Source organism: Seriola dumerili, unplaced genomic scaffold (assembly GCF_002260705.1).
Source record: "Seriola dumerili isolate Sdu_G_001 unplaced genomic scaffold, Sdu_1.0 BDQW01000017.1, whole genome shotgun sequence".
Lineage (NCBI taxonomy): Eukaryota > Metazoa > Chordata > Actinopteri > Carangiformes > Carangidae > Seriola > Seriola dumerili.
The window spans coordinates 11,938,339-11,949,271 of NW_019174272.1; the positions used below are offsets into that span (position 1 = coordinate 11,938,339).

The window sequence follows — 10,933 nt, forward strand, 5'->3', positions numbered from 1 at the left end:
CACAGACACACTGTCTCCATGCTTATCCATCATGTGGAGTGTGTAACAGGATCTGGCATCTGGAGGACATGGCACGCCTTGATTTCTGGGGTGATTTACAACTTTGACACCATGCTCTCAATAATATTTTAGAAAGATAATCTGTTAAAACTGATCACTACCAGTCTTAAAACAGCACCCACTGTATTTATAAAGAAAATACACCTTACAAAGACCATGAAGACATCACACTAGGTTTACATCAATTTAACTCAAGCATTCATGTTTATAGGCCCTTTAACAACGGGTGTCATTAAATTCCACAAACCTCACTATTTTATTTCCTTTCTATTAAGAATGGGGAAAAGCATATCAGTTCCAGCAGGAAGTGGGAGGAGGACAGTCACTGGGGAAAATTAGGAGAAGAGACTCTGAGAAGCAGGACTAGACTGAGACAAACTAAACTGGTAGGAAGAGAGAATGAGATGATGGTTTTATAGTATTCAAAGGAAATTTGGAGAAATGAGATGGATAAAAAGAAACAGAAAAGAATAAACAATAATATCCAGATTCAGGTTTGGTCATACAAGAGTCAAAGGCATCTTCATCACAATTGGAAAACATAATAGGTAGTGTGACTTTGTGGGAAAAAAAAATAGACTTTAGTTATGAACATGAAAGAAAAGATCTAATAAGAGTGAACTTTGATTAGGACACTCTCAGGAGAAAAACGCTTTATTTTTATGTTCTTAGAACACACTTGTTTGATAGGATATTCTACGTGTATTCATTTATTTTATAAACATAATGATTTCATTTCTTTATATTATTCTTTTTTTGTCATTATATATTTTTATTATTCTTTTTGATCAGTAATAGCTCAGAATTAGAATCGCGATATGTACTCCACACCAGTTGGTGGCGATAAGACACCATTTCCTTGTTTGCCAACCGCCATTAAACGTCAAGAAGAAGAAGAAGAAGAGGAGGAAATGCAGTAGTGGGAGCGTAAAGATGGTTGCCGCTGTAACTAAGCCAAGTCAGGACCGAATGAGAAGCATCGGGTTTTTATATCCAATGTTTTATTTCAAAAACATCCGTGAATTAACATGTTTGTTTGTTACCGCTTGTATTTTGATGAGCCAGTCGTTAGCAGACGACCAGGACTTTTTGGAGGAGTTTCTGAAGCGGGAATATTCTCTGGCAAAGCCATACCGTGGTAGGTTATGTTAACTGTCAACTAGAGGTTACGTTGACGTTAGCTAGTGAACCTAAACTAAACTAAGTTGACATTAACCAACAATAGCAATTCATCCAATCATAAATGGGGATTTCGTTCAATTCGCGGATTACTGAATGTATTAATGTTAGCTGCTGCTGATAATAATTAACTCAGAGGAACTTTGAGCCTCTTCAGCACTAATCGTTATACATCTTAGCTGGTGTCACAAGAAGGGGTAGTTACTATTAGCCCACATCGAATAACTGTTAGCAAGTAAGGCTAACGTAACTTTAACCGGCTAAGTTACTTGTCTCTTAAAATTAGCTCCGACAAGTGCAACTCTCGTGAGTTGCCCCGTTCAGGACTGTAGCAGACACTCTGTAGAAGGCGATTCCGGAAGCTCCCGGAGGAAAGAGCCGGTGTACTGACGAGTTTTAAATTTTGCCTTGTTGGTTTCAATTTCCAGTTCCTATATCCCACAAAGCTATGACACCTCTATATATGTGATTCGGTTACAAACACCGGGGGGTGGGGGGGCATTTGGAGCAGATTTACTAAGTGAAGCTGTGTTGCTTAAAGTTTGTACAGACTGTATTATCAGAACCTTTGGGCGAGCTACTCTAAAACGGGGTGAGCTACTGATAGCTCGCGAGCCAACTATTGGTGACCCCTGCTGTATTAGAGCGCGTTGCTTTTCTTACTACCATCAAGCTCTTAAAGGTGATTAAGCAAAATCATTGATATATTGTTTTTGTGGCATATCACTGCACTGTATATACAGTTGTGAACACAGTATCTAACAGGTATGTTACTGTTTTTCAGGGTTGGGCTTCTCTAGTTCTTCACAGTGGGATCTGATGGGCACTGCCATGGTTACACCTGACCATGTTAGGCTGACCCCAGACCTGCAGAGCAGACAGGGAGCAGTGTGGAGTCGAATTGTAAGTCTATCGCCACAAACTGTAAAACCTACACTCTTACACTCATACACTCTGCTCTGTGTAAGTTGGCACTTAAACCTCTCACATCCTACCTCATACTCACACAGTTACTCTGAAATGAAAATCACACATTATTGCATTTTAAAAATCGTACAGACCTTTAGAGTGTACATTTACTGACTGACATTCATCCTGTGACAAAATAATGGTATGTTACTCAGCCTTGTTGACCAACTTACTGCATATAGCACACCACAAGAATAACCTGTTTGTCTTCATTTTTGTTGCTTTTTAGCCTTTCTTCTTGCGTGATTGGGAGCTTAAGGTTCACTTTAAAATCCACGGTCAGGGAAAGAAGAATTTAAACGGGGATGGACTGGCCATCTGGTTAACCAGAGATCGCATGCAGAATGGTAGGTACAGACCCTATAGGTGTCTTATACAATGAAAAGGAAGTAGATGCTAGAGATTATTTAATGTAGTCTGAAAAAACAGGATAGAATCTTGGTGCCCAAAAAGGAAAAATCAAACATTTTAGGAAAATGCACTTGTTTGTCATCTTACTTTGCTCAGGCAGATGATATGATTGATACATCTGTTTCATCTCTGTATGCCCTGTACAAAAGTGATGTAGGAAACCAAATTGTGGCTGCACATATGCACTCTCAGCTTCAACACTAACTAACTAAACTAACTAACTAAACCACAACAACAATTTTCCATGTGTACACATTGAAAATACACAAGTTACAATGTGTAAATAAGACCTCAAGCCTGAAGAACTAAAACTTATGTGGATGTCTTTAAGTCAAAGTTTTGTTTCCAATGCCCTGTTGGGATTCGATTTTCAAGGGAAATGGGGCAGGTTCAATATTACTTGCACCAGTGAGTGATTTTAATCCTGTCATGAGGACCCCCACTAGTATAATTATAACCCCAATTACCTACTATTTTTCACAAACACTTTGTCCAGTTCCATCAGCTCAGCGCAGGGAAGACATAGAAAGGGACGTTGCTAATCAGATAGATCACTTGCCACCATCAGTCAGCTCAGTGAAGGAATATGTAAAGATAAACACTATGAGCACAGTACAAGCTCACCAGTGTCATGTCACAGGTGATTCTGTGTTTAATGGTTTACCTTTGTATTGCTGAGGTGATTCCATGTGGAGTAAGCTACAGGTACTAGGGAAGATACCAGTCCTTCTCTTAGTGAAACAGCAGAGCATTCAGAGATATTCACAGAGACATGTAAGCAGTTCTTAACTCTGTATGTGTGTGTTCTTATAATTAGATTACGGCTAAATAATAACTAGTAAATAATATTAATAATATTAATAAAAAATAATACTTAACTCACCTGTGATGAAGGTTGCATATGATTCTCTCTGTTGCCTGTTATAGGACCAGCTCCTATAATTTGCCAGTGGCTAAATTTCTGTCTAGAGCAGCAACTGTTATGACAAAAGAGGAGGGGGAAATATTTTAATTATTCACTAGGGCTGACTTGATTTTGTCTGAGAGGGGGGCACATTGTCAAACTTTGACAGACTTTGTTATCCCTGTATTTAAACTGATTCTTTTTTCCAAACAGTCAAAAGCCTGAAGATACTCAGGTTACTATCACAGAGGACAAAGAAAACTTTCAAATTCTCGATTTGAAAGCTGGAACAAATTAATTCTTTGGTATTTTTGCTTAAAATTGACTTAAATGGTTTTTCTTTTATTAAATTTGTTGGTGCATAAGTTTCAGCTCTTATCATGCCTGTAAAATTATTCCTGTCTGAATTGGACTTAGGATTGTTGCTTCACATTGGTGTTGAAACTGTGAAGTGCCCTAATGTTCCTCACTGTCTTTGCAGGTCCCGTGTTTGGCAACATGAACCAGTTCATTGGACTTGGAATATTTGTGGACACTTACCCCAATGCTGACAAGACCCATGATGTGAGTGACAGATGTTTAATGGCTGTGGTACTGTGGTACTGTTGGTATTTCTCTATAGTTACATGCTACGTTTCCTATAGACTCTATTGCGTTCTATCCTGCCATTTTTGTCTTTACTGAGGAAGATCAATAGGTTAAAAGTGTGTCTGTCCTCAAAAATTATACAACTTCTGGCAGTAGCACATTAATTTGTTTGTGCTGGATTAATGTCATCCAGCCAAATCTGACCGACACAACTTAAAAGAATGCCAGGGTACAAGCTGCATGTGGCCTCTTTATTTACCCTTATATACTGATCTCAAAGATGTGTCATATTTCTTTTCCTGCATCCCTCTTATGAATGTGAAGAAGACGCAGCCTGGAGTTCAGGTAGAATCAGAAACTGATGTTTATTCCACGACCTGAGCCTCTGAATGTCCATCCATCTTGAACTGCTCACCATGTCATGCCATTTCAGTATCATCATCATCATCATCAGTGGTGTTTGGTGTAATTGTGATACTATAACCGAAACAACAATGCGATTGTGCGTTTGTGAATCTACAGATAAAGGTGTCTATGTTGTATCTCCCCTGTCTTTCTCACAGAGGACTTTCCCTTATATATCTGTAATGCTGGGGAATGGGACTCTGTCCTATAACCATGATCATGATGGACGGACCACTGAACTTGGGGGGTGCACTGCTATGGCGCGCAACGCAATCTACGACACGTTCCTCCTCGTCAGACTCTCCAAAAACAGACTCACGGTATGAAACTGCAATGACAAAGTAAAAATATGTTTTTAAAAACTTTAACATATACATATATACTCTGTAGAAGCCTCTTTGGCACCAATTACAGCTTCAAGTCTTCTTGGTTAAGTCTCATCAAGCTTCACACACCTGGATTTGGGCATCACATTCTTCCTGATAGATCCTCTCAACCTTCATCAGATCAAATGGAAAGTGTCTTTGAACTGTCATCTTCAGGTCTCTCGTCAGATGTTCTACGGGGTTTAAGTCTGGGCTTTGGCTGAGCTTTTCAGTGACACTCCAGTGTTGTTGTCTTTAAATGTTACATTGTCGTGTCATAATTTAAAAAAAAATAGACAATTACTGAGTGGCCCATAAAATGTTGAATGTTCCATCATTGGAAAGTGATAGATTTCAAACCCGGGCTAGAGATGGGAATCGAAAAACGGTTCCAGTTGAGAACCTGTTCCAAATTGTCGAACCATCAGAATCGTTTGCCCCTGAGCTTATAAATTCCTTTTGTCAATGCCGGCATGTTTTCCAGAGCTTATGATTAGAACGCTGCATTGGCAATCTAATTCCCTTTTTGCAGTAACATTAGCAGGTATAAGCTGTTTTTTTTTTTTAAACCAGTTAAAAAAAGATGATGAGTCATTTTACACTGCCAGCCAGGTTTGAGTCTCTGTTCGGAGAGGACACACACACACACACACACACACACACACACACACACACACACACACACACACACACACACACAACTGCAGGGAGCAATGTCATCACATGAACACAGAGGACACACACACAGACACAGGTTGAAAGAGTGAGCTGCTAGCTGCTGTGCAGACTGGTAAAATGGATCCGTCACATCTCATCCCCGGGTTGATGCTCCTGTAAGTGTCGGAGCCTCCGTGGGAGACGCTTCCATCTGTCAGAGTGTGTTTTTTAAAACTTATTTCGGCCCTGCAGCTCTCACTCTTTCATCCCCAAGCACATTGTAGCCACAGTGCTTATGGTTTAACAGCACCGTGCTGGACAGGTGACAGCACAGAAAAGGGGCAAAAATTTGTGTTTTCACCTGGGTGTTTACATCACTACCAATCGTAGCCAATAAATAGAATAAATATTGTTTGTTTATACCTCATTCTGTTCTGTATTGGTCTACTTATTCTTAGACCGACACAAACAACAAGCAAACTCTTTTAAAGGAGGGAGGACTGTAGTGGGAGAACTGGGATGTCAGGTGTGACTGTGTGGCAAAAACCTATGTAGGCCTCCTTTTTGCTTCACACAGAAAATTGATGAGGAATCATTAAGGAATCGATGAAGAATTACACAGATAAGTAGAATCAATAATGGCATTGGTCTCAATAAAATATTATCAATTCCCATCCCTCCTGATGATGGTTCGGTTTGGTTTGCTTGGTTTAAAAACCTATGAAATATAAAAGATGAAAAACAGTTTATAAAGATAATCCCTAGCATGTTTTTTTTATCCTTCATCTGTGACTCATGCTGACCGTTCCTCTGCCTTCTAGCTCGTGGTGGATGTGGATGGTAAGCAGGAATGGAAACACTGTGCTGACGTCACAGGAGTGCGGCTACCTCCAGGCTACTTCTTTGGTGCCTCCTCTGCCACTGGAGACTTATCAGGTATAAAGAATTATCTGAAGGCTGCTTAACCACTGGAAACCTCTGTTTAATTAAGTTAAATCGAATGAAACTTTAATTAGATCCTAAGGGAATTTGGGTTACAAGCACTACAGTCAAAGCAGTTCCACTTAGTTGACTGGTAAGATGGGAAATAAGCCTCTCTCCCAAACTCCACAGGAACATTCAAATGGCACAAGTGGTTTGTATGAATTCTTTTGTCAAGTGTTAATAACTCACTTGTGCATGTTGCTCCAGATAACCATGACATAATCTCCATGAAGCTGTACCAGCTGACAGTAGAGAGGACTCCTGAGGAGGAGGAAGAGGAAGAAATCACCGTACCCAGAGTTGACAACATGGAACAGTTCCGAGGTAGATGCACCACAATCACCTCACCTCGACTCTCAGTCCTTTCATGGGTCACAGTGATAATTCACAAACTGTTTACATCTTATTTATTTTCCTCGCTGTGTTTCTCACAGCAGATGGAGTTGTCACAGAATTATAGATATTTCAATTTGTATTTCTTTCTGAGCTCTTTAAGGACTTAATGTTCATGTTGGCTTAAAAGTTGAGATCAATTTTTTTTTTTTTAACCTTTATTCAGGTTAGGTTCACTGAGAGGCAAGCTCTCTTTTACAGGATCGCTGTGATCGCATTTACACAGTTACACACATTCACACCCAGAACAGTCTGACCTGTTGGCCACTGAGCAGCTCCACTGGAGCAATAGGGGTTAAGGGCCTTGCTCAAGGGCACCACAGTGGTGAGGGTGAGTCCTACTCTTGACACAAAAAAACAGAGTGGGCTGGAAAACGCTCCAGGCCATCCTCATGACCCAGCACGGGATGGGCTGGTGTAGATTAGGGATGAATGGATGGATGAGACTTTTGCAGTGTCTCATAAGCGTGACATAAACCATTTTAACGACAATTTAGTGCCAAGTAATAATTTCGTTCTAAAGCTTTGGAAAACATGATTCATTTTTTGTGGTATTACTCTGTAATATTAAACATTCATTACTAAATGTGCAACAATCAAAGTTTGAAAAAAAAAAACACTAAAGTATTATTTACGAAATACTTCACACTCAAAAAACAAATCTGCTTCATCTGATCTTCAAAGCTGTGGTTTGAACAGATTTGATTGACACTGGCCAGATGAAAAACCATCACCAGATCTAGATTCAAATGCTGTAAAATCCTGATTGGTCCACAGAAATGCATGACATCACCTTTTTCCATTTGTTTGGCACACTTTAAACTAGTGAGAAGAACTCAGACTAAAACACAAATACAGAAAGTCTCTCGGATGAAATAAGAAAAACTGTTGGAAGAACATTTTGTGTTCATGTAGGACAGTATTGCTGATAAGAAGCTGATTGAGAAAACAGGTTTTCAGGACCTGTATTAGGAAGCTGAGCAGAGTATCTATCTGATTATAGTTACTTGATTATAGACTGGTTTAAAAATGTGAACAGAACTCAGCCAATATAAGCGGTCAGGTGCTGGTTGGTCGCAGGAAGATCTAAAATGAAAATCATACTCAACCACAATAAGGCTCCTTTTACCAGTTAGAAATGTTAGTAACTCATTAATAAATGCTTGTAAAAATGAGATGATGAAACATGAAGATGGATGTGGGGAGAATCAGCTCAGTGAACACCAGAGTATGAATCTGGTCATTTGATATGTGTAAGTTGATCTGCCAAATGAAACTTTTTGACCATTAAGATGCTGACGGTGGTTTATTTCTAGTAACTTAACAAACATGTGATGAAGCAGCAGGTACAAATGCTTGATGATGGAGGAAAACAAAGAAAGATAACGAACTAATGAGATATGAGGCTTAACAGTACAGAGAAATGTGAGCTCACTATTTGGCAAGCAACAGGTCACTGTTGCCCTTCTTATCTAATGTGTTATAACAGCTTATACATGATTTATAAAGTGTTAAAAAGCTAATTAATAAACCATTCAAAAACATACATAAGGGTAATCTGATTGTAAAGTGGCACCAAAATCCCTTTTTCAATAAGTGGTTGTACAAACTTAAAGTGAACACTGCTGGAGACCCTCATCTGTTTGGTAATGACTCTATCATCCTTTTGCCTTGCAGTGGAAGTCGAGGAGGAAGGGATGAGCGGAGTCCAGTTCTTTTTCACCCTCCTTTTCTCCATCCTGGGCCTAGGTGTGCTGGCAGTGGTGGGACTGATGGTTTACGGGCGCTGGAAGGAAAACAGACGTAAACGTTTCTATTGATAAGAGACCAAGTGAACCATGTGGGTTTTTCAGAATGTGTGTTTCTTAATCAACATACATTACAACAATGCAAAGACTTGCCATAGCTTTACTGAAACTATCGAATGAACTGAATGAACAACCTCATGGGTCTGAAGCCCACAGCCTAGAGATCATAAACTGCCGAGATGAACAGGTGAAGAGATCATGAACAGGTGAGCCAGCTGTGAAATATATATTTTTTTTTTAGAATTTTTTTTTTTTTTTATTATTATTATGGAAGGTAAAGCTGCTCAAGTTGATTTTTTTGTGTTAAAATATGCTCATCTCAACTTGAAGCACAGTGAGGTTGCAGCATCCCATATCACTAACTGACACTAGATTTCAGACAAACAAAAACTTCAGAATCAGATGCTGTATGTAGTTTATTGACGCCATGTTACGGTACTGAAGTGTAGTTACCTCCTACGGCCACTTGGTGCTGCCAGCGTGCAGCTTTAAATCTGACCTGTACCTGCTGTGAAGACTAATCAGCCTGTGGATCATTGCAGACGTGTTGCTGCACTGAAGAAGTTTCAGTTGTAGTGACCTCTTCAGTGAATCTGAGAGCACTTTATGAGCCAGGCAACGCACTTACATCAGCTGTGGAGGTTGTGTGACCTGTTTTTAAATGTATGATCAATGACACATCACATTATGTTGTACATGAAAGTAATGATTCGAGTCACCAGTGCTGTTTGAAGTGCCTAGCTAGGACCGATAAAGACAAGGTGTTACTTTATGTTGTGGCCCTGTCTGCAGGTTTAAGCTCCCTTTTCTTTTCTATTTAACATCTCAAATGATTTGGCTTCATTCACTTTCTGAAGTTACTAACAGTTCCGTTATGATGGAGTTGTTTATCCAGATCAAAAATCTCTGTTTCTGTGGCACTGAATTTCATCAGACCCCAGTCAATAGAAAATATTTCACTATTATATCAGCTAATTCATTTGTGATGATGTTGCTTTGGGATTTGAATCCAGGACGCACTGTGAATTGAATAGCCATATGCAGGATTATGTTGTCAAATGCGCGTTTGAGTTAAACTGAAGAGTATGTGAATATGAATGCTGTTTACTGTTTAGTTGTGTAACCTGTAATATAGCTGTTAAAATGATGCAGGGCTTTTTCTGCCAAAATACAAGCTGGTGCCTTACCCACGGTGTCCAGTGGACGCAGCTCTGTCACATGTCTGTTCCTTCTCAGCTGCTACAGACGCTCCACTGACTCTCCAGCTGGTGTGACAGTCAGTGAGCTTACATGCAGTCATTTTTCTTGACTGTCGTGTAAATGAGAAACTTTGTGTTCTGTTATCAGGGAGGATGATGAGGTTAACCTAGTTTCCTCAGGTAGATTGTTACAGAATGCTGAACTCTGGCCCTGTTCAGACCTGCATTAACAAGCGTCTTCAGTGCTTCAGAGATCCGCTCATATGTGGTCAGCTCTGAGTTCGTCAGTTCACACCTGCTTTAAAATGAGTCTCCATCAGATCTCACTTCCTGCTTTATATGCAAATAAACAGGTATGCGTTGATGTTTCTGGACAATCTGACAGATGGGTCCATTGTCAATGTGCTTGTGTGTATGTGTGTGTGTGCGCAGGAGAGAGAGACAGAGAGAGAGAGAGTGAGTGGGGCATGGAGGGTTTGAACGAATCATCGCACTGTGCACAGCTCTAATGAAATACAGTTTTATCCATTTGAAATATCGAAATATTTTAGGTTCATTATGAAACTGTGTTGGGACTAATGAGACTGTGGCAGAGTGGAGTGGACGGTCCTTCAATGTGGCCCAGGACGTATTTGCGTTCACACTGCTAAAAGAATGTGGCCACATGTGGTCCAGTCCAACTCTGAATGTGGACTGAGTGACCAGATCTCAAATGCGTCCTCAGGCGTGTTCACACCTGGACTTAGAGCTGACCACTTGTGATCGGATCACCTGAGACGGATGTTAACACCAGGTATGAACAGGGCCTCTGTCATGTGTGTGGGTAACCAGGTCTGCATGTGCACGACAAATGACTGCAGACAGACAAAGTAACAGGAGCAGCCATAAGAAATGACAGATCATTACAGAGCAATGTGTCCAACCAAAACCTGACTAAACTGCAACTAATGTGCAGTATCCTCTAGAAGTCTTAATAAGTCTGTTCCACCACTGAACATTTGACTGTTTGTG

At 40.1% G+C, this 10,933-nt stretch overlaps 1 protein-coding gene across 1 annotated transcript; it reads left to right on the forward strand.

The window, feature by feature from the left end:
- The first annotated feature begins 993 nt into the window (after window positions 1–993).
- On the forward strand, window positions 994–10,514 carry LOC111228609 (VIP36-like protein). Its single transcript, XM_022754599.1, has 8 exons — window positions 994–1,198; window positions 2,024–2,142; window positions 2,438–2,555; window positions 4,005–4,087; window positions 4,675–4,836; window positions 6,360–6,474; window positions 6,730–6,846; window positions 8,593–10,514. The coding sequence occupies exons 1-8, from the start codon at window positions 994–996 to the stop codon at window positions 8,733–8,735; spliced, it is 1,062 nt and encodes a 353-aa protein (XP_022610320.1). The 3' UTR covers window positions 8,736–10,514.
- The last annotated feature ends 419 nt before the right edge of the window (window positions 10,515–10,933 follow it).

Coding starts and splice junctions, on each gene's coding strand:
- LOC111228609 (XM_022754599.1), top strand. CDS start 994: ATGGTTGCCGCTGTAACTAAGCCAAGTCAGGACCGAATGAGAAGCATC. Junction 4,088..4,674: donor ATGCTGACAAGACCCATGAT/GTGAGTGACAGA, acceptor TCTTTCTCACAG/AGGACTTTCCCTTATATATC. Junction 6,847..8,592: donor CAACATGGAACAGTTCCGAG/GTAGATGCACCA, acceptor TTTGCCTTGCAG/TGGAAGTCGAGGAGGAAGGG.